The following is a 22,782-nucleotide window of genomic DNA, read 5'->3' as shown; positions in this document are numbered from 1 at the left end:
GTTATAAATCAAGTCTAGAGTTGTTCCTTGTAATTAAACTATGGGTGCATGTAGTTTGTTGTAAAGTTCAAAATCTATAGATTCTGAAGTAAATCGATCAAAATGTTAGCAAATCAAATCACACCAATTAACATCCAATTACTGGAATTAAAGTTTTATATTAGCAAACTTGCTGGAATGCTCATTTATTATGCCCGAAGGAAACAATATTTGTTTTAGTGTTTGCATATGTTATCAAACCAGGAAGCATGGGGCTCATGATTACTTATATTTTCTAGAAGATTGAGTGATTTTAAATACATTGAACCTATTGGCTCAAAAGATTTTGCATCTAGCGATCAAATAATACAGCCCATGATGGATAAAATATATTAATTGCATAGGTATCTCAAAGCATGCACATAGTAGTAATAGCGGATTAGTAAGAAAAAAGTGTGAATTGTATATTGTAGTTGAGTTATGCTCTCTGTTCTTTAGATACAAAAAAATTGACTATCATGCTATGTTTCTGAGACAATATAAGGAAGAATATGTTTGCAGAATTTTACATACCTGCTTAAGAGGTATACAAATAATATTATGGTGCGTGGTCATTTGCTTGAACCGTACAAACTGAAGGTTTCAAGCAGCTTAATGGCTAGGTCCGTTATTTTTCATAAACTATTGTGATTATTTTTGGGACTACTATGAAACAGTGGCCATTCATAATCATAATAACTACTTAATCATAATGATGAAAAAACATGGAATGAAAGCTACTAACTCGATGCTATCACAGGCAACTATTTACCCGAGCAGGAACAATACTGCATTGGTCTAATAAACAAAATCACCTCGGTAATGTAAAAATTAATGAATACCAATCATTATAGACACAAACTTGAAACATCCATGAATATTCTCTCATAAAGGTACTGGTACACTATTGAATTATGATGATGCAGAATATACTGAACTTAAATATTCCACAAAGAACAAAGGCTAGTGACATAAGAAATCATAATATCATGGCATAAATGAGTTATAGTGTTAAGTTAGCTGATTTTACAGTAGACTTGGGACTAGCTGCAGAGATACTTAATTATTTTTTATTCTCCTGAATGAGCAATTAAAAGTAATGTAATAACAGCATAGAGACTCAATAGTAACTTTCAAATTTTCAACTATGTTCAAAATTTGTAATGTTAGTGGTGAAAATGAAATATTACATCATTATCATTAAGTTACAATTTCATCACGGACATTGATGGATTGAATTTTACTATGCCATATTAAACTTACTAAAGTGGAACTGAGAGCAGTGGAATACCATATTGATTGAATCACTGGGTCAGTTTAGACCTTATGTGAGGCTTCATCCTAAGGCGTAATAAAGTGGCTTTTTAAAAGCATCTATGTAAGGTCCTATTTTTACTAAAAGAATCATATTTCTGGTCTGTGTATGACTAAGGTAATTGACAGGTCTGTTATTTAATAGAGCATAATTACAACTTAACTTCAGATTTCCCATTTTGTGTGTGTAAGAAATCAGGAGAGCAAGTAACTGGACCAAACAGTTTTCTTTTATATATATTTAAAAAAAAAACAAATTATACATGGGTAGCAATTTTTTTTGTCTAAGTATGTACTGAAAATGTTAGAGAAAAGGTAAGGGAATGCATCTCAAGTTTTGAACCCATTTGCTTCTCTCTCATTTTGGTAATAAAAAGGGCACCAGGTTTAAAAGAAAGCATGGCATAAAATTTCCCTCTGGTGTGCGGGTCACATCTTATAAACCAGGCATATGCTTAAACTTTGGGAGAAAACAAAATAGTTTTAATATACTAAATGTCTTAGAGAAGGGGATCGAGATGGTGCGGGGGCTAACGTACTGGCTTCCCACCCTGAGGGCGCGGGTTCAAATCCCGGCGGTGTTGAATATTTTTCAGAGGTATCTCGATCCCTACTTGAGGTGCCTTGTGGAGGGCACTTTGAGTGAGTACGCCGTCCGTCGGATGGGACGTTAAACTGCGGACCCCTTGGCGCCTTTCGTAAAGAGTAGGCTAATGCCGACGCCGGGTTTCCCTCCACCCTTCATCCTTTCCTGTCCATCCCCTATGGCGCAAATGACCTTAGCTGTCGGTCGCCTCCCCTAAAAACTACTACTACTAGTCTTAGAGAAATTAAATGTGTGCTATTGCTGAATATTGATTCATACAGTAGAAGGATTGTATAAATGTGTTCACTGTGTTTAAAAATTTTTTTTGGGTTTAGATTCTTTTGTGAATAAGTATCCATTTGAAGAAAGGTCAGCAGTAGAGGATTTTATGGGTAAATAAAAATAATTTGCATGGAATTCCCAAGAAATGCCTATGCATTAATGGGGTCTTGTATGTTTTGGCAAATACGATATATTGCTAGGGTAAATTTTCTTTTTTTCCTAACTTAGTAGCTACAGAATGTATTAATGTTCTTTTTTTAATGATAGATGCAATGAGCACATGGTCATCATCTGGAGGAGGCTTTAAAGGAAGTGGAGTCAGCAGAGGTGGAGATGACTCATTTGATTCACTTCTGAGAGAGGCCCAAGCCAAGATTCGGAAGCGCCAAGTTTGACACCGGCTAATATTTCTAGGGTAATAATAAGTAGAAGTAATTATATGTAGGCTGTGTTTATAGTTGTAATAACAAAGGCAAATGTTTTTCTCTTCTTGTCTTATGTATCAGGCATACTTTAAACCTGATGCTGAGAGAGTACATTGACCTTGAGGAATTAATCCACTGGGACTAAATATTCTACAGACAGGATTTATATCTTGCTTTCCACAATGTAGCAAGAAAGAGTAGTTTTACATTGATTTGTAGAATATTGGTTGTATTCTTGATTAACTTCAGTGGAATTAGGGAAGGGAATTTGAGGATTGGTTCATGTAAATAGTATACAGAAATGTTTCAATTCTTGAAACAATTTTAATTTAGTACTGCCAATTTTAATAGGCATTTGTGTTCCCCTCTTTCAAAGTGAAAATTTGTAGTTGAGCACAAACACTATTTATTGCTAAGTTGTCTACAATGTCTTTCTTTAAAATTAGCGAAGTTTGTGCATCAGATATGATCTGCAAAAATCCATTCAGCCATTTTTGTCTCAGTATAGCCTTCCCCTTTTTATGATCCTAATGAGAGATGGACTAAAATGCCTCTTTTTAGGGTGCAAAACTGCTGGGAATATTTCAGTATCAAGCTGTTCAATAATATCCATACAGTTACACACAGTGTAGTTGCATACTTTTGATCTTCCATCATCTTAGTGAATTTTCTACTGGGTACTTGCGTAATAGAAAAGGGATTTCTTGGAAAGGCTTACTGAGCCTTTCAGAACCAAGTTTCTGTCTTGCCTAATGCAGAATGAAACCAGACAATATGTAATGAGCTGAATTTTGAGAAAGAAAGTTCAAACAGACTTCATTCCTGTTAGGTACTCAAATGCCTCAAATTTTACCATAATAACTTATATTTGCATATTGTTTTGGATATGGATTGCCATATAATTACAAACCTTAAAATTGCTCTTGGAAACAGGCCTTTGGCCTCTGATTGGCTGAAGGAATCAAGAAGAGGATTTTTCTCTTAAATTGGGAATAGTTCAATAAGCCAGAAATAGCTTTGATTGAATGAAGGGCTACTTTCAGCTGCTAACAGTATTGACAAGAAATAAAACATTGTCAGGAAACAGTTCACTTTAAGATGGCAATCCTCATGCTTGCCCATTTCCTCACTTCAGGATTTCAAAAAATGTTTTAGTTTTCAGAATACTTTATCATGCCATGTTGCTGAGACTATTTCAGTATCAAAGTGATTTTTGTAGGTAAATGCGTATTACATTCTTCACCAAAAGTTCTTTATTTTCATTCTTCATCATGGAAACATTTTCTAGATATTTGATATTTATTTTGGAGATCTGGTAGTATTTTGCTCTTCTTATATTTTGCTGAATACACAGTATGATTTACTTAATGTGACATTTTGTTTTATTACTCTTTTCCACACCTAGAATGAAATTTACCTAAAACTACTTTATTTTCTTTTTAGAAGTGTTATTTGAAAATTTATTTCCACCAAAGTGGTTTAGGCGTTTTAATCATGTTGTGGTTCTTGCCATTTTCTATTTAAATGCCAGATGTTTTGACATGTATATAAGACAGTAATCATGCATGTCATATTTAATTTACATAATAGGTACACACACAATCCTACATATTTTCTTATATTATTACTAAGTTTTCTAAATCACAGTTAAATCCACTCCCAAAGAAATGCCTCTGGATTCAACCTCTCAGCTGCTCAATGGAATTAAATATTCTTGAAATATCATTAAGTTCAAACTTATTTTCAAAAGACTTTAATGTGCTTGTTTGCAAGAAATTGAATTGACCCTCAGAATATATTTTAGTTTTAATTGGTAATGAGTGATAGGGAAAATGCAAAATATATATGTGTGAAGCCGTAATCAGGGTAACCTGTGTGGAGTGCTACATCAGGAGAAAATAATCTTTCATTCTTTTGAAATGAACGTATGATTCAATTTTGGTTTGAAAACATATACATGCTGGTAATGGAGTAAAAAGGCCTTCTGTTTTTGATGATTCGGGGCATAATGGTAAAGCATTTCAAGCATTCCCTAATCTCATAGAGGTCAGGAGAATGGATATCCCTTGAGCTTGGTCATTTCGGTAATAAAATGCAAGAGGCTTTATAGGTAGCTTAACACATGATATTTGCTTAGTCAAAAAAAGATGTTGGGAATATCCATATTTTCCTCTGCATTGTGAAAATGAGGATTATGTTTAATAAATTTATAGGATGCAATAAAATGATAAAGAAATAAAGTACTATCAGCAAATTTAAAATGCATAAAATATACTCTCATCTCTCTGTTTAGTTTGAATAAACCAAGGTTTATAAATTGGATAGATTATGTGCATTTCTGTGACTGCCATGAATGTACTTATGGAATGCATTTCCCCAACGTTAGTTCAAACAGTTCTTTTCTGATATGATAGTTGATGCATTTTAAGAGATTACAATTGTATAATTTGCGTTCAGTTCAGATCCTGAAAGAATGGTTTGGTATTGTTAAAATGCATTCCCATCGATATTGTCATATGAGTATTTTCACACTTAAACAATTGATTGATGTAGGATTATATTTCAGTCTGTACTGATATTGTTCCCAAATTTTTGTAAATAGTCCATCCTTAAGTTATGGCTCCCTTTTCATTCGCAGTTATAATAATAAGCATAAAAGGAATGATGGCTATAGTTAGACATAAATGGTGCTACCATATTGAAATTATGTTAGTTCCGTCCGTCTATCTTTTATTAATTTTTGTTAGTATGCTTTGCAGTTCTGTTGTAAAAATTACATATTCAGTTATAAAAATATATCAAATTTTTACTGCATGTTCACCTGCAAATAATGTGCAATCTTAGTAAATTTTGTTGAAAAATATGTAGGCATTTCCTTGATCAGAGTGGCAGTGAGACAGTATTGTTAATTTAATGTCAACATCAACCTCATTGGCATAATAGGTTTTAATTTTATTCTGCTGAAATGTCATTGGGCTTGGATATGGTGGAGTTACTTTCTCCATTTCTTGAAGACATAAGTGTGTGCCCATGCAGTGCATTAATAGTTGCTTGGCGAGAGAGGTAATTTAGTAATTACAGCACTTATTTCTTGCATTTGTAACAATTTTACAACATGACCAGCAGCTGAAAATGTTTATTAGTATGAATTTTTACCTCAGCTGCAACTAATTTTTTTATTCTGTTGTCTGTGCTGTGGGTCTAAATTTGGGGTATTATTTAAAATTCATCTAATTATGATATATGACTGATTCATTTTAGGCTCAGTTCATCAAGCATTGAGAATTGTATTTCAGTCATTTATTGTTAATTTTTTATCTCTGGAAAAAATATTTGAAATTGAAACCTGGATAATGTAATAATGCATTAATTTGCTCTACCAACATTGTGACTCACATTATTGTGTAGAAAATATGTGCAATGGTGCTGTTTATTTAGTAATGTGGTATTTCATTATTATTTGCCATGTTTGAGGCAGAAATTGGTGATAATGTTAACGTAGTCTTTGTTGATGCAGAATGCAATGTAAAAATAATATGTTTCAATGTTAATTTGGAACGTGAAAGTGTTGAAAAGAGCTGAATATATTGCTCATAGTATGATAATACATACTATTTGTTGTATTGGATGGAGATACCAACATTGGAGTTTCCAGGATAAAATGAATTAAACACAATCAATATCGATGTATTTTTATTAAAACTAGTCATACAAAACCTGGTGTTTTTTAAGATTTGAAAATGATAGTTAATCATCACTTTAAAAATGCCATGTCACAACCAACAATAGTGTTATTTTTTTTGTTCTGCATTTATAATATTATAAATACAGGATTCTTTTTATTATCATTTGGCTGAGGATTGGGGATTGTGTACATTAGAATAGACCACACACGTGGGAAAAAGTAAAACCCAAGGAAAGGAGAATTAAAGGAATGAATGATTTATTTGGAATTGGCTGCAAATATTTTTGTAAAATGATGTAATCACTCTTGCTGTGTTTGTCCATGGCAATGTTCCCCTTTGAAACCAAATTCCTTCTAAAACTAAAATGTGCAGTGGCAATCAATGACTTTTATTTGATTTTTAGTTGTGCATAGTCCCATTTTTTTGTCCAAGTGTTTTATGATTAATTGAATTCAACTCAATTTGAGGAAAGACCTATTTATAAAAAAAATCAAAGCTTTTATGTATAAATGTTGAACATAATAGCAGTTTTACCTATTGTGCAGAGAGACAGTCAACTTACCACTGCTGGTTCTAAACAGTTGTTTTGAATATTTATTGGCAGTTAGGTTGCCATTTACTTAGCAATTCCTACCTTTAATTTTATGCCACACTTTTTGATCTTTTAAGTCTTTTTGTACTGACAAAGCAAATATACTCAGTTAAATAAGACCTGATCTGTTTGAGAGTAAAGGCAGTTTCATCCTTTTGTATTTTCATGTGGAATAGGGCTTCAAATTGAATTAATATGATGTCAAGCAGCAGAGATTCTCCAATCATTTACATATTCAGAGTAGGAATTTTTCTTGTCATATTTTTACAAATAGAAAATATAAAATGAAACTTATGAATTAGTATTAGACTATTTTTGTGTATGACATTTTTCGATGCAACTTTTACTTGAGTATGTCACTGCTGAATGACTTTATTTCGAATTTTTCCAATCCCTTCAATCTCACATTCCACTTCATCACCAACCTGCAAAAGCAATTAGTACATTAATTACTATTAGTAATGCAACATGAGGCATACATGTTACATCAGTGGTTTACATCATACCTTCAGATATTCTGGCGGTTTGCGGAAATGCCCCACTCCTGGAGGAGTCCCAGTAAGGATTACATCTCCAGGCAATAATGTGAAAAATCTGTAACAAGTTATATAATTTCTTTAAATGACCAGGGGTTTATTTCTTCAGTCATGGCCAACAAATGTTTTCGGATTTATATCATACCTGCACGAGGTCATTGAAAATATTGCCTCCAAATTTAAATGTTGCATTACCATTAACCTATGTTAAATTTAGTGACTTTAACAAGATCAGCTGTGCAATTTTATATGCTACATTTTTTATATAATCCAAATGATAAATGCAATCCAAATCCATGTTACATTTCACAATGTTTACAAAGTTAGAAGGTTATTCTGGGTAAATTCTAGGCCATGCCCATCTCTGGAACAATTCTTGACCAGCACACAGAACGTTCATAAAGGAAGTTTTTAAAAATTCTATTAAAGAAATTCTGTTTTTTAAATTCTATTATTCCTTATTAAAAATATCTACCTCTAGCAATCTTATGTATCTAGTTTATCATGACTTGTATCCTATTAATTGTCATTGTTGAATCGGGGTAATGCTTATAGAAATGTCAAAAAAAGTTGTGAATGTCTCCATAATTTACACTTAATATGTTGGATGATATTCGTACATAGGGATACTGTATTTGCTACAGTAGAAAGCATGATCAGGTTTACAAAATGTGCAAGGAGAAGCAAAACTCAAAATAAGTGAAATCAATTTCAGAAAACACACATACACATCACAGTAGTATAGCTGGGAATTATCACCAATGGGGGCCCATTTTCCCAATGCATTTGCCTACCTAAGAGGGCTTTTTTTAATAAGTAACATTGGTTAATCAATTCCTTATTACAATATTCCTTTCCTCCAAATATAACTAGTGTGTGCAGTCTGGAGTTCGTTTTTAAAGCTAATAGCTGATTTACATGTTCTTACAGTTGGTTCATGTAAAGCCGATTAATGGCAATTAATCTTCCAACAATTATCACCTGTACATTTGACAGTATATGTTGTTTAACATACTTCATACAGTAGCTATGATTGCTTTTAAAGGGCATGTAAACTGATATGTGGCTTCTGAAGAAATGGGCCCCTGGTTAAAAGGATGGTAAATGGCAAGTCACACGTGGGATGGAAGGAAGCCTAGCCCATGCTAACGAAACTTGACCCTTTCTACACCACTGATAAATTATCAAAGAAGCTATCAATAAATTCTATTGTTTCAGGCTTCACTTCGTGGAAGTATTTAATATCCATACTAAAAAGAAAGACTCATACTTTTCCACAGATTTTATTATATGGTACAACGCGTTTCACCGACTTGCGGCATCATCAGGTACAAATTTGCAAAACAGACAGAGCAAGAATATATACCCTCAGGACAGAGTGGGGGCGGGGAGGGTTGGAAGGATTTGAGAGGGGTGGGGGCTCGCAGGTGCGTTGATGGATTGTTTTGACCATTTCCAGGCTAGTTTTTCTGAGAGGAGTGGGGAGGGGTATGGGAACAATTGCTCATTACAAAGTGTCGCGTTGGGGTTTACCAAGTGCCTTCTAATCTCTAATTGCTCGAGAGCGTCCATTTTTAATCCTTTTGGGAGTGTGTGTAATATCTCTGGGACAAAGTCACTGCTGTGGTCGAATTCTAGTAAATGCTTGGCGAAGAGAGAGTTGTTATTCTGATTTTTGTGACACCTAGCGTGTTCCTTGACTCGTAACTTGATATTCCTGCCGGTCTGACCGACATAAACGCCGTTGCATCCTCGCATTTCATTTTATAAATGCCTGATTTGAGAAGGCTATCCTGGGTGTCTTTTCCATTGGCTAGAAGTTTGGAGAGGGTTATGGGTGGGTAGAAGGCTGCTTTGAGTGAGGTGGCTAGGCAGTTGGAAATCCTATATGAAAGATCTCCCAGAAACGGGATCGAGCACCACTTAAAATCTTTAGATACTGCGGGCTGAGATACGAAAATGCTTTTTATGGCCATTGCTTTTTGTTTTTTCCGTAGTAATGTGTCAACTAGTTTGGGGTTGAAACCATTGTTGGTAGCTATATTAGTGATATTCACGAGTTCAATTTTGAAGTTTTTGGGGGAAAGGGGGATGTGTAGGAGGCGGTGGATCATGGAGTGGAGGGCTGCGTGTTTGTGAGAAAAGTGGTGTGCGGAATCATTAGAAATTATGTGGTCTGTATATGTGGGTTTCCTATAAATTGCAAATCCGTGTCTATTATCCCTAATTGTGATTGTCAAGTCGAGGAAGTTGATGGTGCCGTTGACGTCTTTTTCCATGGAGAAGGAAATATTCCGATGAAGAGTGTTTAGGAAATTAAGGAAGGAGTCTAACTGTCGGTTGGTTCCCGTCCATAGGTATAGTATATCGTCAACGTAACAAAACCAATAGCCCACGTTTTTGTTATGCTGATTGTCAGCATTAAAAAGATGTTCTTCTACAGAATTGAGGAAGACTTCGGCTAGGAAGGGGGACAGTGGGGAACCCATAGCTAACCCATCTGTTTGGCTGTAAAGAGTGTGGTTGAAACTAAAGAAACTAAGATACTGAAACTATTTTAGTTTCTTCATTCAAAGTGGCAGGGTGTAAGTAATCAGAAAATTAACTGGGATGATAGAAAAAAATTATTCAAATTAGGATGGAAATTTGATTGCTCATATCTATCTGAACTGTCTCAGTCATAGCCTTCTTTGCTACCAGATCTACTATATAAGCCCTCAATTTGAGTGTTCCTTGTCGTTGGAGTGTTGTGTACAGGGTGCATTCTGAAGGTAATGCAATTGAATTTCCTGCGCCGGTCCTATTGGTCGCAGTGGGATCGAACCACTTGGAGTAGGCGATGGGGACGCTAAGCTTTGCCATGGAACCGATCTCAGTACTTTCCAAACTGTGGAATTGGCATGATGCCTGTTATTGTAAGCCTCTACGCGACTGTGTCATGAAAGACCAAACGAGCAGAAGTTTCAAGTGAACTTTTGCAATGTATGGAAAATAAACCTCATAATTTGGACATCATCACTGGTGATGGAACCTGGGTTTTTTAATACGACCCAGAAACAAAATGCCAAAGTTCTTAGGGGCAAACCGACCAGTCCCCAAGCACAAAAAGGTAAGAATAAGAGCATCAAAAGAGAAAACAATGCTCATTGTCTTTTTCGATAGTAAAGGAGTGGTCCATAAGGAGTTTGTCCCTCAAGGAGAGACAGTTAACACTGCCTACTGCGTGGATGTGCTGGAAAGACTCCGAAAAAGGGTCATCAGGAAGGAAAAAGATATCTGTGCTACCTGGCAACTACTTTTCAACCACGTGCATTGCCACAAAGCACTATTAGTCCACGAGTTCCTGGTGTAACACCAGGTGCCAACGCTGCCCCAGCCCCCCTTTAGTCCTGATGTTGCCCCAGCAGACGTCTTTTTGTTCCTTCGGATTAAGGCAGCCCTAAAAGGAACCCACTTTTTGTCCATAGATCTAATCAGTCGTGATGAAGACCTTGCGAGAGGTCCCCGAAGATGCCTTCCAGAGCACGTACCGGTCATGGTAGAGTCGCTGGAAAAATGTGTAGAGGCACAAGGACAGTACTTTCAAGAATTTTAAGTGTTTGTGAAAATCTGTTCAATACATTACTTTAAAAAAAATAATTGCATTACTTTTGGAACGCACCGTGTTTACATCCAATGCACCAGTGAGTCAAGGGATCAAGGATGGTGCAGTGGTTAACATACTGGCTTCCCACCTAGAGGGCTTGGGTTTAAATCACAAGAGGTGGTAGGTATTTCTCAGAGGCATTCTGATTCTTCCTTGAGGTGCTTTGTGGAGAGCACTTTGAGTGAGTTCACCATCTGTCAGATGGGACGTTAAGGTAGAGACCCCTTGGTGCCTATCTTTAAGAATAGGCTAATGGCACAAATGATCTTAGCTGTCAGTCACCGCCCCTAAAACAACTAGACTACTATGAGTGTGTAGTGAATGTATCCAGTGAATGTTTTGTCCACAGTTATGTATCAATGCAGAAACTTCAGGATTGTGATGGAAAAGCACCTAACCAACCTTCGAATCAACTACATGATTGAATTTATTCTCCACTTAGAGCAAATTTGGTACCCATCTTGCCGAGATTTATTTCACCCAATTTTTTGTGCAAAATTGAAAACACTATACCTTATGATATGCCTGCAGCAGCTTTTTTGTGAACTTTGATCGATTAATCATTCAAAACCATATCATGGATTTTGTCATTAATTCTGGGAGGAAGTCACTTCTACTGGACTCTTGAATGATGTTCATCATTTGTGGATGTACGGCCAAATTTATATTCATTAACCTAATTGTACCAGCACTGGAGCAGATATACCAAGAATGTCATCCAATATCGATCTCTTTCTGTGTTAAGCCTTTAATAAAAGTATTTCATCACCACATAAAACTCATCTTCCACTTATTGAAATAAACCAAAGTTTCTTAGTTAGTTGATTCAATCGACAATGAATATGAAACCATGGATATAGCTGAAACTTTTACGGCAGTCTAGAGAGAGATGAGGCTTACTCAATGCAACCAACCCTTTTCCAATACTACGAGCACCATTTCTTGTATTTTTAAGGAATTATTGAATGACCCATATCTTTTTGTAATCTTTTCCTCATCCATCGTGTTTTTTTTAAATATTTCATCTTGTATTCCTTTGAAGGCTTCTTTGGTGTAATGATATTTACGACATGTCTTTTAGGAAGTCAGTTATCCCTGCATTGTGGACCTACATTTGTAGAAGAAAAAAATAGGACGAGACTCTCGAAGAGTCCCTTCATATTTGAGTCTGTGGTAAGGTCTACTGAAAATGGAACAAAGGCAAACTCACCTTGAAATAAATGCAATGATGGCATCAACTCGATGGATGATATTACTGGTATTTCCATTTTGTTTGACTATGTTGTTAACTGTGAGACAAATGGGGAGAGAGTATGGATCTGCTATTTCATCCCTTGTGACAACACATGGCCCAAGAGGACAAAATCCATCCATTGATTTTCCCAAAAGCCATTGCCCGCCATTTTTATTACGCTGCCAATCTCTTGCTGTAATATCATGTGCAACAGAATATCCGAACACATATTCCATTGCTGACTCAATTGGAATATTTTTTCCCTTTTTTGCAACAACAAGAGCTAATTCAACCTCCCAATCAATGGCCTAGAAAAACAAATGCACTAATTAATTGATCAATTGATTTCAGTTTAAGGGCATATTTCAAATCAATGTTAAATTTTATACATTTGTGACAGCATTGAGGCTGGATTAATATTCATGTGTGTATATTTAAGGTGGACAGTTCAAAATACTTGATGAAATAAAATAATGAATAGAATCATCCACTGTACACCACCTCTTTAACATATATTTCTGTTGATACATTTTTGAAGCTTCATTTTAATTTCACTGATGGCCTTATTGATAGTAGAAATAAAAATATACTCATTACAGCTGTTAAAATTGTCTATTTAGAATGAATTTCTTGTTTAATCAGGCTGTTGCCTATTTTTAACTTACCTTGGATGTTGTTGGAAAAGGAATAGGATCATATGGGCCAATAATACTGCTTGGAAATTTGTTGAAAATCACTGGTTCTTCTGGTATTGGAGCATTTTGTTCCTTGCAATGGTCAGAATAGTTCATACCAACACACACTACCTTATCTGGTCCTATTATAGGAGCCTTTATACTGACTTCAGAAAGGTTATATATACATTTCTTTTCCTTTGACATGGACCTGTAAAGAGTTGGGTGTTCTGTAAATTAGAATAACTATAGTAATAATTCATGTCTTCATTTGCTTTTTAGAAAAGCAACCACTTTCTCTGCTATTTAAATATCAGGAAAGCTGATGTAAGTCTTGCAATTTGCCATATTTATACTTTGGAACTTGGGTAGAGATTCCATGTATAGCTGAAGTTAATGCTAGAAAATTACTCATTTCGTTTGTAGGGAATGAGTTCATGTCCATATTTCAGCCCATCCAGCAGAAATGTTTACCCTGATGATGGGAAAATACAAAATGAAATTATTTAAAAAATTGTCGTGTAAAAATATTTGTGGTAAAAGTGTAAGGAACTGGTTTCCTTAAAGAAAAATCAACTTAAGAAGTGGGATGTGAAAAACATGCGAAACCTACTGATTTATGACTATGTTCAGATACCTAATAGCAATGAAAGGGCAAATTATATCATGAGAACACACAGAAAAATTGTATACTAAATTTGAAATAAATTGCAGAGTAAATATATAGAAAAAGAACATCACATTTAAAGAAAAGAAATTAATAAAGTAAAAAATACGAATAATTATGAATTAGAACTACATAGTGCAAGAAAATAAAATTTGTTAGAAATAACTTCGGTAATCACAATATTATGATAAAATATTAATAAATATCACAAACAAACAAGCTAAGAAAATTTAGTATATATAAATAAAATAAAGAATAATAAAACTGAATATTGACAAAAAATATGCTTAGTAAATGTATATGATTATGTACCCATATCAAATTTACGAGTATAAATATAATATATGCATAACATTAGTAAAAACAGAATGACTATCAATCATAAATAAAACAACAGAATAATCACGATCATATCTACAGGACTACCTGTTATTCTGAAAGGATGAATACATTTGTGCATTACCTAATCTCTTGTGCCTTAAGGAGTATTTTGTGCAAAACCCTTTTAAGTGATGGCGGAGAAGGTGCATTTCTTTTGGTCATGGTAAGCTCTTGATTATTCCACTCTAGGCTAGCAGTAACTGAAAACAAATTCTTAAACATGGCTATTTGATGATTGAGGATTACGAGATTTTGATTCCCTCGGGTGTTTTTATACACCTTATCAAGACTTGATTAATTGAGGGTAAGGTAGTGAGGCATTCTGGTTTTCAGAATTTGGTACAGAAGGGCTAAAGTATGCAGAGAGTCAAGTTTTAGCTAAGAGGGTTCATCATTATAAGTGGTAATGTGATCAGATAGTAGTAAGTTAAAGATAAATTTGGTGCATACATTGAGGGAACATCGGGAGTTCCCTCATGGAATGGAAAGCTCTTGAGAGATACTTGTATCTTGAGATACCACATCACATAGTCAAAATGTGGTAGAATTAAGCTGGAAACTAATTGTATCTTTAAAGATGTGAGAATGGCATGCTTAAGTTTAAGAAGAGGATATAATGGCTGAGTGATGATTTTGGGTAGTTTAATTACAATGTCCAAGAGAGAGTTTCATCTATCATTAAACCTGAAGTTTTAACAACATAGGGATATGAGATAGGGACATCTGCTATATAAAATATATGTGTATGCTCTTTTTTAATCAATGCTAACAATTGGGGGTACCCTAATATAATTACTTGTGACTTTTTAGGATTTAGGTTTACTTTGGAAAATTGATTTGCTCCAAGTGTTAAGATTTTCTAAATCATTAATAATATGCCTGATGCTATTATGCAAGTTATTGAGTGCACTTAGTAAATCAATTTGCAGGTCATCCACTTGTAGATGATGTTTGCACTTTACGAGTGAGGATGGACAGAGAAAATTAGAGCAGATCAAGGATTAAACCTTGGGTTGCACCTCTTGAAACCTTAACTCATGATGAGCATGAGTTATTATTTATCACTATCTATTGTGGACCAGATTGGTATACAGGTAAATTAATCCAATTATTTGCCAAAGCAGAAAAGCCTATGCATCTTAATTTTGCAGAAAGAATATCAATATCTATTGAGTCGAATGCCTTGCTAAAATCTAGCAGAACAAGTATTGATACTTTCCTTTTGTCCAGTGCACATCATATGTCATCATAAGCTACTTTTTACTTTTCTATTAAATATTAGATCTATTGCTTCTCTATACATCACATCTTTCATCCTTATCTATTTGCTCTATTTCACTTAGCTTGCCACTCATCCCATTTTCTTTCGCCTTATCTGTTATACTTCTGAGATACAGATAAGGCCTACTTCAATACAGCAACCAATATTCCTCTTTTATTACTTTAAGTATGACGCCAACAAAAAGTAATTAATTCAGCGTGTACAATTTTCAAACATCCTTTCATGGGCTCATATTTAACAACTTCTTTTAGAAATATCGGTGAGCAGGATCACGGCTTCAATATGACTTAAACTACAAAAATTTTAATGCCTGAATTCATCAAATATAAAATGTACCTAATTAAATTTTTTAATGATTAATTTTTGCACCAATAATCATCATGATCATTAGTTTTTCTGCCTTGCAGCAGGTTCCCTCATGGTGATTTTCAAACCTTCCTGTCCTGAGCGGTTCTCAGGGTTTCTTCATACTTTCCCCAATCAACCTTGTCCAATGTCATATACCTGTTCCTCCCTTGTTCTTCTTCCCTTCTATAATTCTCTGTAAAACAGTCCTTAACAGGCACTCCACACAATTCCCTCAACCAATCAACGTTCCTCTCATTGATTATCTTTACTAATTGTTTCTCCTCACCAACCCTTTGTAGCAACTCCCCATTCTTTACTATATCCTCCCAACCAATTCCTCTCTTCTCCTCCAGATCAATGTTTTGAAGGCCTGTATTAATTTTACTTCATCTTTACACAAACACTGACTTACTGACTGATGTCTTTTATTACTCTTCTTTCCTTCCAATCAACCCCATGCTTTATCTGAATCACTAATTATTTGTCCCATTTACTCTGTGAAAGGCTTTTTTTAAGTCAATGTATGCAACATACATGGTTTGTATAAAAAGTAAGGAAAAAGGTTTCGAAGAATATATTTATTTCAGATATGCCTCAAAAATTTTCAAAGTACATCCCCTAAGCATCGACACACTTTCCAGTTGCTTTTCCACTACTCGAAGGCTCCCTGGTGGCACTTGGGGTCCCATGGTGGTGTCCTGTGAGGGAGGATTACACTTTTGGGAATAGGAAAGAGTCTGCTGGTGCCAAATCGGGACTGTAAGGGGGTTGGGGAATTGCGATGCCATTTCAGAAGGTCTTCGCAAGCAGAGACTCAACTCAGCTCTTGGTCATCCATCAAGACCTTCGGGACTAAGTAAGTGCAGATCTTTCGTAACGCCAAATTTTCAGTGATAATGGTGTGCACTTTCATCTTATCAATGCCAATACAATCTGCGATCATGTGCACACTTAACCAAAGGTCTGAATTCAGCACTTCATGCAACAATTATGAAAAAATTATTACCGATACTTTTTATACAAACCGTATATCCTTTTTTCTTTTCCCTGTTTCTTTCACCAAATGCTTTCAACAGACGTATTGCATCTCTTGTACATTCATATGAATCCATATTGTTCTTCTCCCATCATAATTTTTAGTTTTGCATAAAATCTTTTCTTGATTCTTTTAAAAACTATTTTAGCCAAATATGATATCAGGTTGATTGTTCTGTATTCTTTGCTTTTCTTGATATTTTTCTTCTTTTATAGATTCCTTGAAGTCTTTAGGCCATTGTCCCTTTTTGTAAACCTCATTACTCATTTTTTTAAAAATTCATTCCTTCCCTTCTTATTGTGAGCTTTCAATGTTTCATCAGGAATTTATGCTCCTATTGCTTTCTCATTTCTCATCTCTTATATAGATGTTTCAACTTCACTTTCAAGTATTTCAGTCCTCTTTTCCATCATTGGCCTCCTTGTTTTCTTCCTCTTGTTCCATTTCCTATTCCATGAGTCTTCTTTCCAATTCCAATAACATTTCACTGTATTCCTTCCTCCTGTTCATTACCTCTTCTGGTTCACTAATAGTTTTCCTATCATTGTCTTCTATTTCAATGCTACTTCTTACTTTCCCATTAAATATTAGGTATCTTGCTTCTTCATACATCATATTATATCTTCCTTCCTTATCTAATTGTTCTATCTCACTTCACTTGTCATGCCTCCAGTTTTCTTTCGTCTTATCTGCTATACTTCTGAGAAACAGATAAGGGTTGCTTCAGTAAAGCAATCAATATTACTTATTTGAAATATCAAACCAGCAAAAATTATGAATCCAACCTATGTAACTTGCCAACAGCCTTTTGCGGGCAGGGGTGAAGAAGGGATGTAGAAAGAAGCAACATGGAAGATAAGTGGTGGGGCACCGCAACCTAAGCCAAACCTAGGCATTGAACTTGTCTTTATGAACTTTGCTGTGAATGGAAGGAGTTTATCAACTTGATGCCCTGTTGATTAAATGGTACGGATCCTACTGTTGGAGAACCTGGCAAAGGATAATAATAAATAATAATAACATTTAGTCCATGGTACCGACTCAAGAAAATGGAATCAGGCAGATAACAGAAGATAGATGGTGGGTATAGGAGGGAGTTCTTCCATGGTGAAAATCGTCCCAGTACCATTTGGCAAAACCTCTAGTCATGCCACCTGGACTGTTTTGTGCATAACTGTTTAGATTTATATGCAACTATTAAATTTTTTCTCTGGGCACATGTTGGTCCATTTGGCCCCTGGTTCTGCAATCACACTTAGCTTGCTATCAGAATTCCCCAGGGGCCTTACCTCCATAGTTGTCATGACTCCCACACCCAATGCCACAGCACCCAAGACTTAGGGTTAGCTTAAGTGTTAAGACACCCAACTAGCAATCCCAGCCAAAAAAGTCCTCTGGCTGCCTTGTAGTACTTCACCCGAACAATTACGAAGGCGATTCGAAAAGTAAGGACTCCTATTTTTTTAATGAAAAATCAAATTTATTCTCAACTTTCCAAACATTGTTGGAAAGGTTAAACATTTAGCTATTTTTCTACATAGTCGCCTTGATGATAAATCACTTTTTGCATCCTTGTAAGCTGCTTTTTAATACTGGCGTCGTACCTTTCTTCCGCCACATTGCAAAGCCAACTGACGACTACTTCTCTGATATAAATTCATCGCCATTTAGTAAAGTGTACGGTGAAAAGTGGATGGACATCAAAAACGTGCGGAAGTGGTGCAGGGAGTTTTTTGATGGCCTGGAAAACATCCACGATGAGCAGTGGGGCGGCCAAGTTTGCTGGAATCAACGGTGGCTCCAATTGATGAGATGGTGCACAATAACCAGAGCATTACCCTTCATGAGATAAAGGAAAGCCTTAATGAAGAGAGTGGCTACTTCTCTGGGAGAATATTGTGTCGGAGGTCCTCGGTTACAACAAGGTGTCTCATCAAAGGAGTGTGTCTGCATCATGACAATGCACGTCCACATGTGTCACATCAAACCACCACCCGACTCAATGAATTCAGCTGGGATATCATCGATCACCAGACTACAAGTCTATCACATTTTTTCCATCTTGACCACCCAGCTTTAAAGTTGTATCTTTTCCATGGGAAAACTGAAGTTTCATTTTAACTAAGTCTTAAAAAGCACAGCAACATCAGAGCTGCTGGCAAAAATAACGGTGGGGAAATATTCAGCTGCTGAAGCTTGTGGAATGAGAAAAATTCCCTGAGAAGTGGGCTAGCAATGATCAAGGTCATTGGACCTTGCACCCACCTTAAGATTCAATTACCATTCTTCAGTTTTGAATTTGAAAAACTTTCTAAGGTAAATGGGCTCTTATCATGTTATTTAATGAATTTAATAATGATGTATTTTTTAAATTGAGGAATCAAGATCCCTATAGCCTTCTCTTTCCTATAAACAACAAACACCGAAGATATAGGTGGAGGAAACTCACCTTGGTACAAATTGAAGCTATGAACTCTGTATTAGCAGGCATGTACCCTCTTGTTGCCACCAGGAAGGTAACATCCTTGTTAAACAGACATTAGGAAACTTTTGAAATTTATAAAAGGAGACCGCTGAAAAATACTTAATCTATATCCTTGGTGCAATAAAATGACATACCTTAATTGAAAAGGGAATTAATCCCTTTCCCCTCCTCCCTTGTGTCAAATTAATTCTGGAGTAATAGGATACAAAGGGTGCTGACCATTGGTTATGTTGATGACCATTGACATTGATCAAAGAAAAAACATCTACCCTTTGATATCTAAATTCAGATAACATAATTGTGATATTTTCGGTCACCTCCCCTCCTTTTCAACATCTTTCTTCTTTTGCTAGACTCTATATGTGCCTATTTAATGATGATACTTTCCAATAGTAAGTTTTTATTATATTAAATTCAATTCTAAATCCTTTGTTTTACATAAAAACTGACCAATTATAACTGTCAGCATGCAGCTTTATATTAATTACTGATGATATTAAAGTGGCTTAATTAAAGAATTCATGTCAAATAGCATTTGTTATAAAATTTCATGGCTTTGAGGAATGTGGCTATTCAATATTTTAAAGAAGAGAGTGAGGTACGTTAAAAAGTGGTTCAAAATACATAGTGTCTCTCTTAAATTGAAGTTCTCATGGTAACATCAACCTACCAGAGACTCTTCAAACTTCAACTTGACTTGATCAATTTTAATACTATGTACTCCGATCCCCAAGGCCTCTTGTATGCAGGAGGCTATCTCCTAGCCCAGTGTTGCTCAATATCTTTTTTAATTCCTTTTAGAAAAATTAACCTTCCTTTGCTTGATTATTGTTGCCAATTGTCTCTCTGCTCCAATCCTCCGTATAAACTCCTCAGTCTTTACCCTCCCAACTAATTCCTTCCATCCTCCTCCAGATCCATGTTTTGAAGGCCTGTATTCATTTTACTTCATCTTACCTCTAAGTCTGTCTCTGTTCTGTACAACATCACTCTCCAGGTGTAACATTGGGCCAATCTCTTTCTCATTTCCTTTTTTAAAAATATACATAGAAATTTCTTCTTATTATTAAGTCTGTCTTTTGCCATAGCTATTTTTGACTTGATTTCCTTTGAACAGAACATGTCTTCAGCAATGGTTCTTCCCAAACACCTAAAGCTCTCTATAATTGATCTTTTCACCCCCCAATGTGATGCAGATCCTTTCAATTTCACCTCCTATTATACTACTTAGTCTTTTTCTTGCTTATTAATATTTCATATTCATTACATTTTTCGCTAAGGGCCATTTTGCATTTCTATGACTTTCCTTTACTATCTGCAACTACAGCCATATCATCAGCTAATCTGATGCATTCCACTTGTTTTCCACCGATATTTACTCTACTTCCATCAAAGCAGTCTGTTATTATCTATTCCAAATATATGTTGAATATGATCGTTGGCAGGTAGCATCCTTGTCTATCACCCCCTCCTTTTCCAATCTCATCTGTCTAGTGGCCTTCAGTCCTTATTCTGACTGAGATACAGGTCTATAATCAGTCAATAGCATGATTGTTTCAGAATCATCATTAATTTACTCCATCTAACTTTATCAAAGGATTTTTCTGAGTCAATAAATACAACTGCAATACAATTTACTTTTTTGTTCTTTTCCGTGTTTTTTCATTAATTACTCTCAACAACCCTATTGCATGTACACCTTGTGTGAATCCATATTGTTCTTCACCCAGCACACTTTTTAGTTTCCCATGCAATCAATCTTCTATTGACTGCTTTAAAATTATTTTAGCCACATGTCATATCAGGCTTATTGTTGTGTTCTTCGTATTTCTTGGCATCGCTCTTCTTTTCTACAGGAACAATCATTAATTGCTTTAAGTACTTTGGCCATTGGTCCATTTTGTTCATCTCATTGCTCAAATTTGTTAAATCTTTTCTTCCTTTGCTACTGCGTGCTTTCACTATTTTAGCTGGAATTGTGTCAGCTCCTGGTAATTTCACATTTCTGATATCTTTTTTAGATACTTCAACTTCACTTTCATCTATGTCATACCCTTTTACATCATCGGCTACCTTGTTTTCTTCCTTTAGCTCCCATTGACATTCCATGGGACTTGCATCCAATGCAAATAACTATTCAAAGTATTATTTCCACTTGTTTATCTTCTGAGAAATAGGTTAGTCTTGCGTCAATAAAGCAATCGATATTACTTATTTTAAATATCAAACCAGCAAAAATGTATTAATCCTACCTATAAAATTCGGCAACAGCCTTTAGTGGTTCGGAGTGAAGAATGGGCGTAGAATGAAGCAATATGGAAGATTAGCGGTAGGGCACCGCAACCTAAGCCAAGCCTAGACATTGACCTTGTGTATAAATGAACTTTGCTTCGGATGGATGGATTTATTCCACTTGGTGCCCTGTTGATTTAAAAGTGCGGACCCCGCCTTTGGAGAACCTACCAAAGGACAATTGTCCGATACAACCGAAAAAATTTTAATATTTAGATCGCAGTTCCTACTCAAGAAAAATGGAATCGAACCGATAAAACTTGGTGGTGGGTATAGGAAAGAATTCTTCCATGGTGAGAAGCCATTCCCAAGCACGATTTGGCAAAACCTCTTCTCGCATCATCTGGGCTGTTTCGCGCATAGTAACCGCTCATTTTTTCTTCGGTCACATGTTGGACCATATGGCCCCTGGTTCCGCGATATACCATTTCTTAGTTTGTTATCGGATTAACCCAGGGGCCTGACCTCCGGAGCTGACACGACTCCCACGCCCGATGCCACAGCACCCTAGATTTTATGTTAGCTGTCGCGTTAAGCCACTTTACTTGCGAATCCAGCCAAATCGGTTCTCTGGTTGCCTATTAGTACTGCGACTGAACGATTATTTGCAAAATTTATTACCTCTTTGCAGTTGCAAGCATGCTTTCTCCTCCTCGTAGGAAATCCAGCAGATTATTTGGAATAGCTGGATCAGCAGACGACAAATCTATCACATGTTTTCCGTCTTGAACACCCAGCTTTAAAGTTGAATCTTTACCATGGGAAAACTGAAGAAATTTCATTTTACTAAGTATCGGAAAGCACCACTATCCAAGCTACAGGAAAGAGTAACGTCGGCGAAATATTCAGCTGCTGGAGCTCGTGGAATGGGAAAAATTCTCTGAGAAGTGGGCTGGCAATGATGAAGGTCATTGGACCTTGTACCCTCCTCGAGATTAAATTACCGTTTGTCACTAACTGTCTGGATGATTACTCAATATTACATTTACCTATTTGTTTGGAGTAATGTTGCTTAGTACGTAATTAATTGGACTCCATGAGTACGGTAGGTTGAAAAGGAGTAATTACGTAATTTTTTGTGGTAAAAGAAATGTTTCATTAGTAACAGGCAGCTGCAAATGAGTAGTGAAACTGCTATTCTGAAAATATGGCATTTGTTGTCTTGATAAACAAGTAATAAGAAACGATTTCTTTTCCTTGTTCGGCCGAGATTTTTATTTATTAATGAGTGTGAAAAATGCACGAGTTTGAATACCTATCGGAGAACAAAATTAGCCATCCCCATTGCAAAAAAAATC

General features: G+C 35.7%; 2 protein-coding genes across 2 annotated transcripts in view; one reads left to right on the top strand and one right to left on the bottom strand.

Moving 5' to 3' along the window:
- The window catches only part of LOC139691282 (uncharacterized), a 34,889-nt gene extending 28,593 nt beyond the window's left edge, over nt 1-6,296 (top strand). The window contains exon 14 of the mRNA XM_071589037.1: nt 2,468-6,296. Within this exon, the coding sequence (XP_071445138.1) occupies nt 2,468-2,595 (128 nt within the window). The 3' untranslated portion in view covers nt 2,596-6,296. The remainder of the gene's footprint in view (nt 1-2,467) is intronic.
- A 5-nt stretch (nt 6,297-6,301) lies between these two features.
- LOC139691283 (oxaloacetate tautomerase fahd2, mitochondrial) lies at nt 6,302-22,591 on the bottom strand. Its single transcript, XM_071589038.1, has 5 exons — nt 22,106-22,591; nt 12,985-13,204; nt 12,296-12,627; nt 7,410-7,497; nt 6,302-7,328 (listed from the first exon to the last, which is right to left on the bottom strand). The coding sequence occupies exons 1-5, from the start codon at nt 22,264-22,266 to the stop codon at nt 7,260-7,262; spliced, it is 870 nt and encodes a 289-aa protein (XP_071445139.1). The 5' UTR covers nt 22,267-22,591; the 3' UTR covers nt 6,302-7,259.
- Between the last annotated feature and the right edge of the window lie 191 nt (nt 22,592-22,782).

The sequence above is a fragment of the Hetaerina americana genome, unplaced genomic scaffold (assembly GCF_022747635.1).
Source record: "Hetaerina americana unplaced genomic scaffold, ioHetAmer1.1.p SCAF_32, whole genome shotgun sequence".
NCBI lineage: Eukaryota > Metazoa > Arthropoda > Insecta > Odonata > Calopterygidae > Hetaerina > Hetaerina americana.
The sequence above is the reverse complement of the archived record's forward strand: the minus strand, read 5'-3'. Positions and strand labels throughout refer to the sequence as shown.

What these genes read in the sequence shown, in the direction of transcription:
- LOC139691283 (XM_071589038.1), bottom strand. Translation starts at nt 22,266, where the DNA reads ATGAAATTTCTTCAGTTTTCCCATGGTAAAGATTCAACTTTAAAGCTG. An exon ending in CTTTTCCAACAACATCCAAG is followed by an intron (nt 12,628 to 12,984) that starts GTAAGTTAAAAA and finishes TTGTTTTTCTAG; the next exon opens with GCCATTGATTGGGAGGTTGA. An exon ending in ATCATTGCATTTATTTCAAG is followed by an intron (nt 7,498 to 12,295) that starts GTGAGTTTGCCT and finishes AACTTGTTACAG; the next exon opens with ATTTTTCACATTATTGCCTG.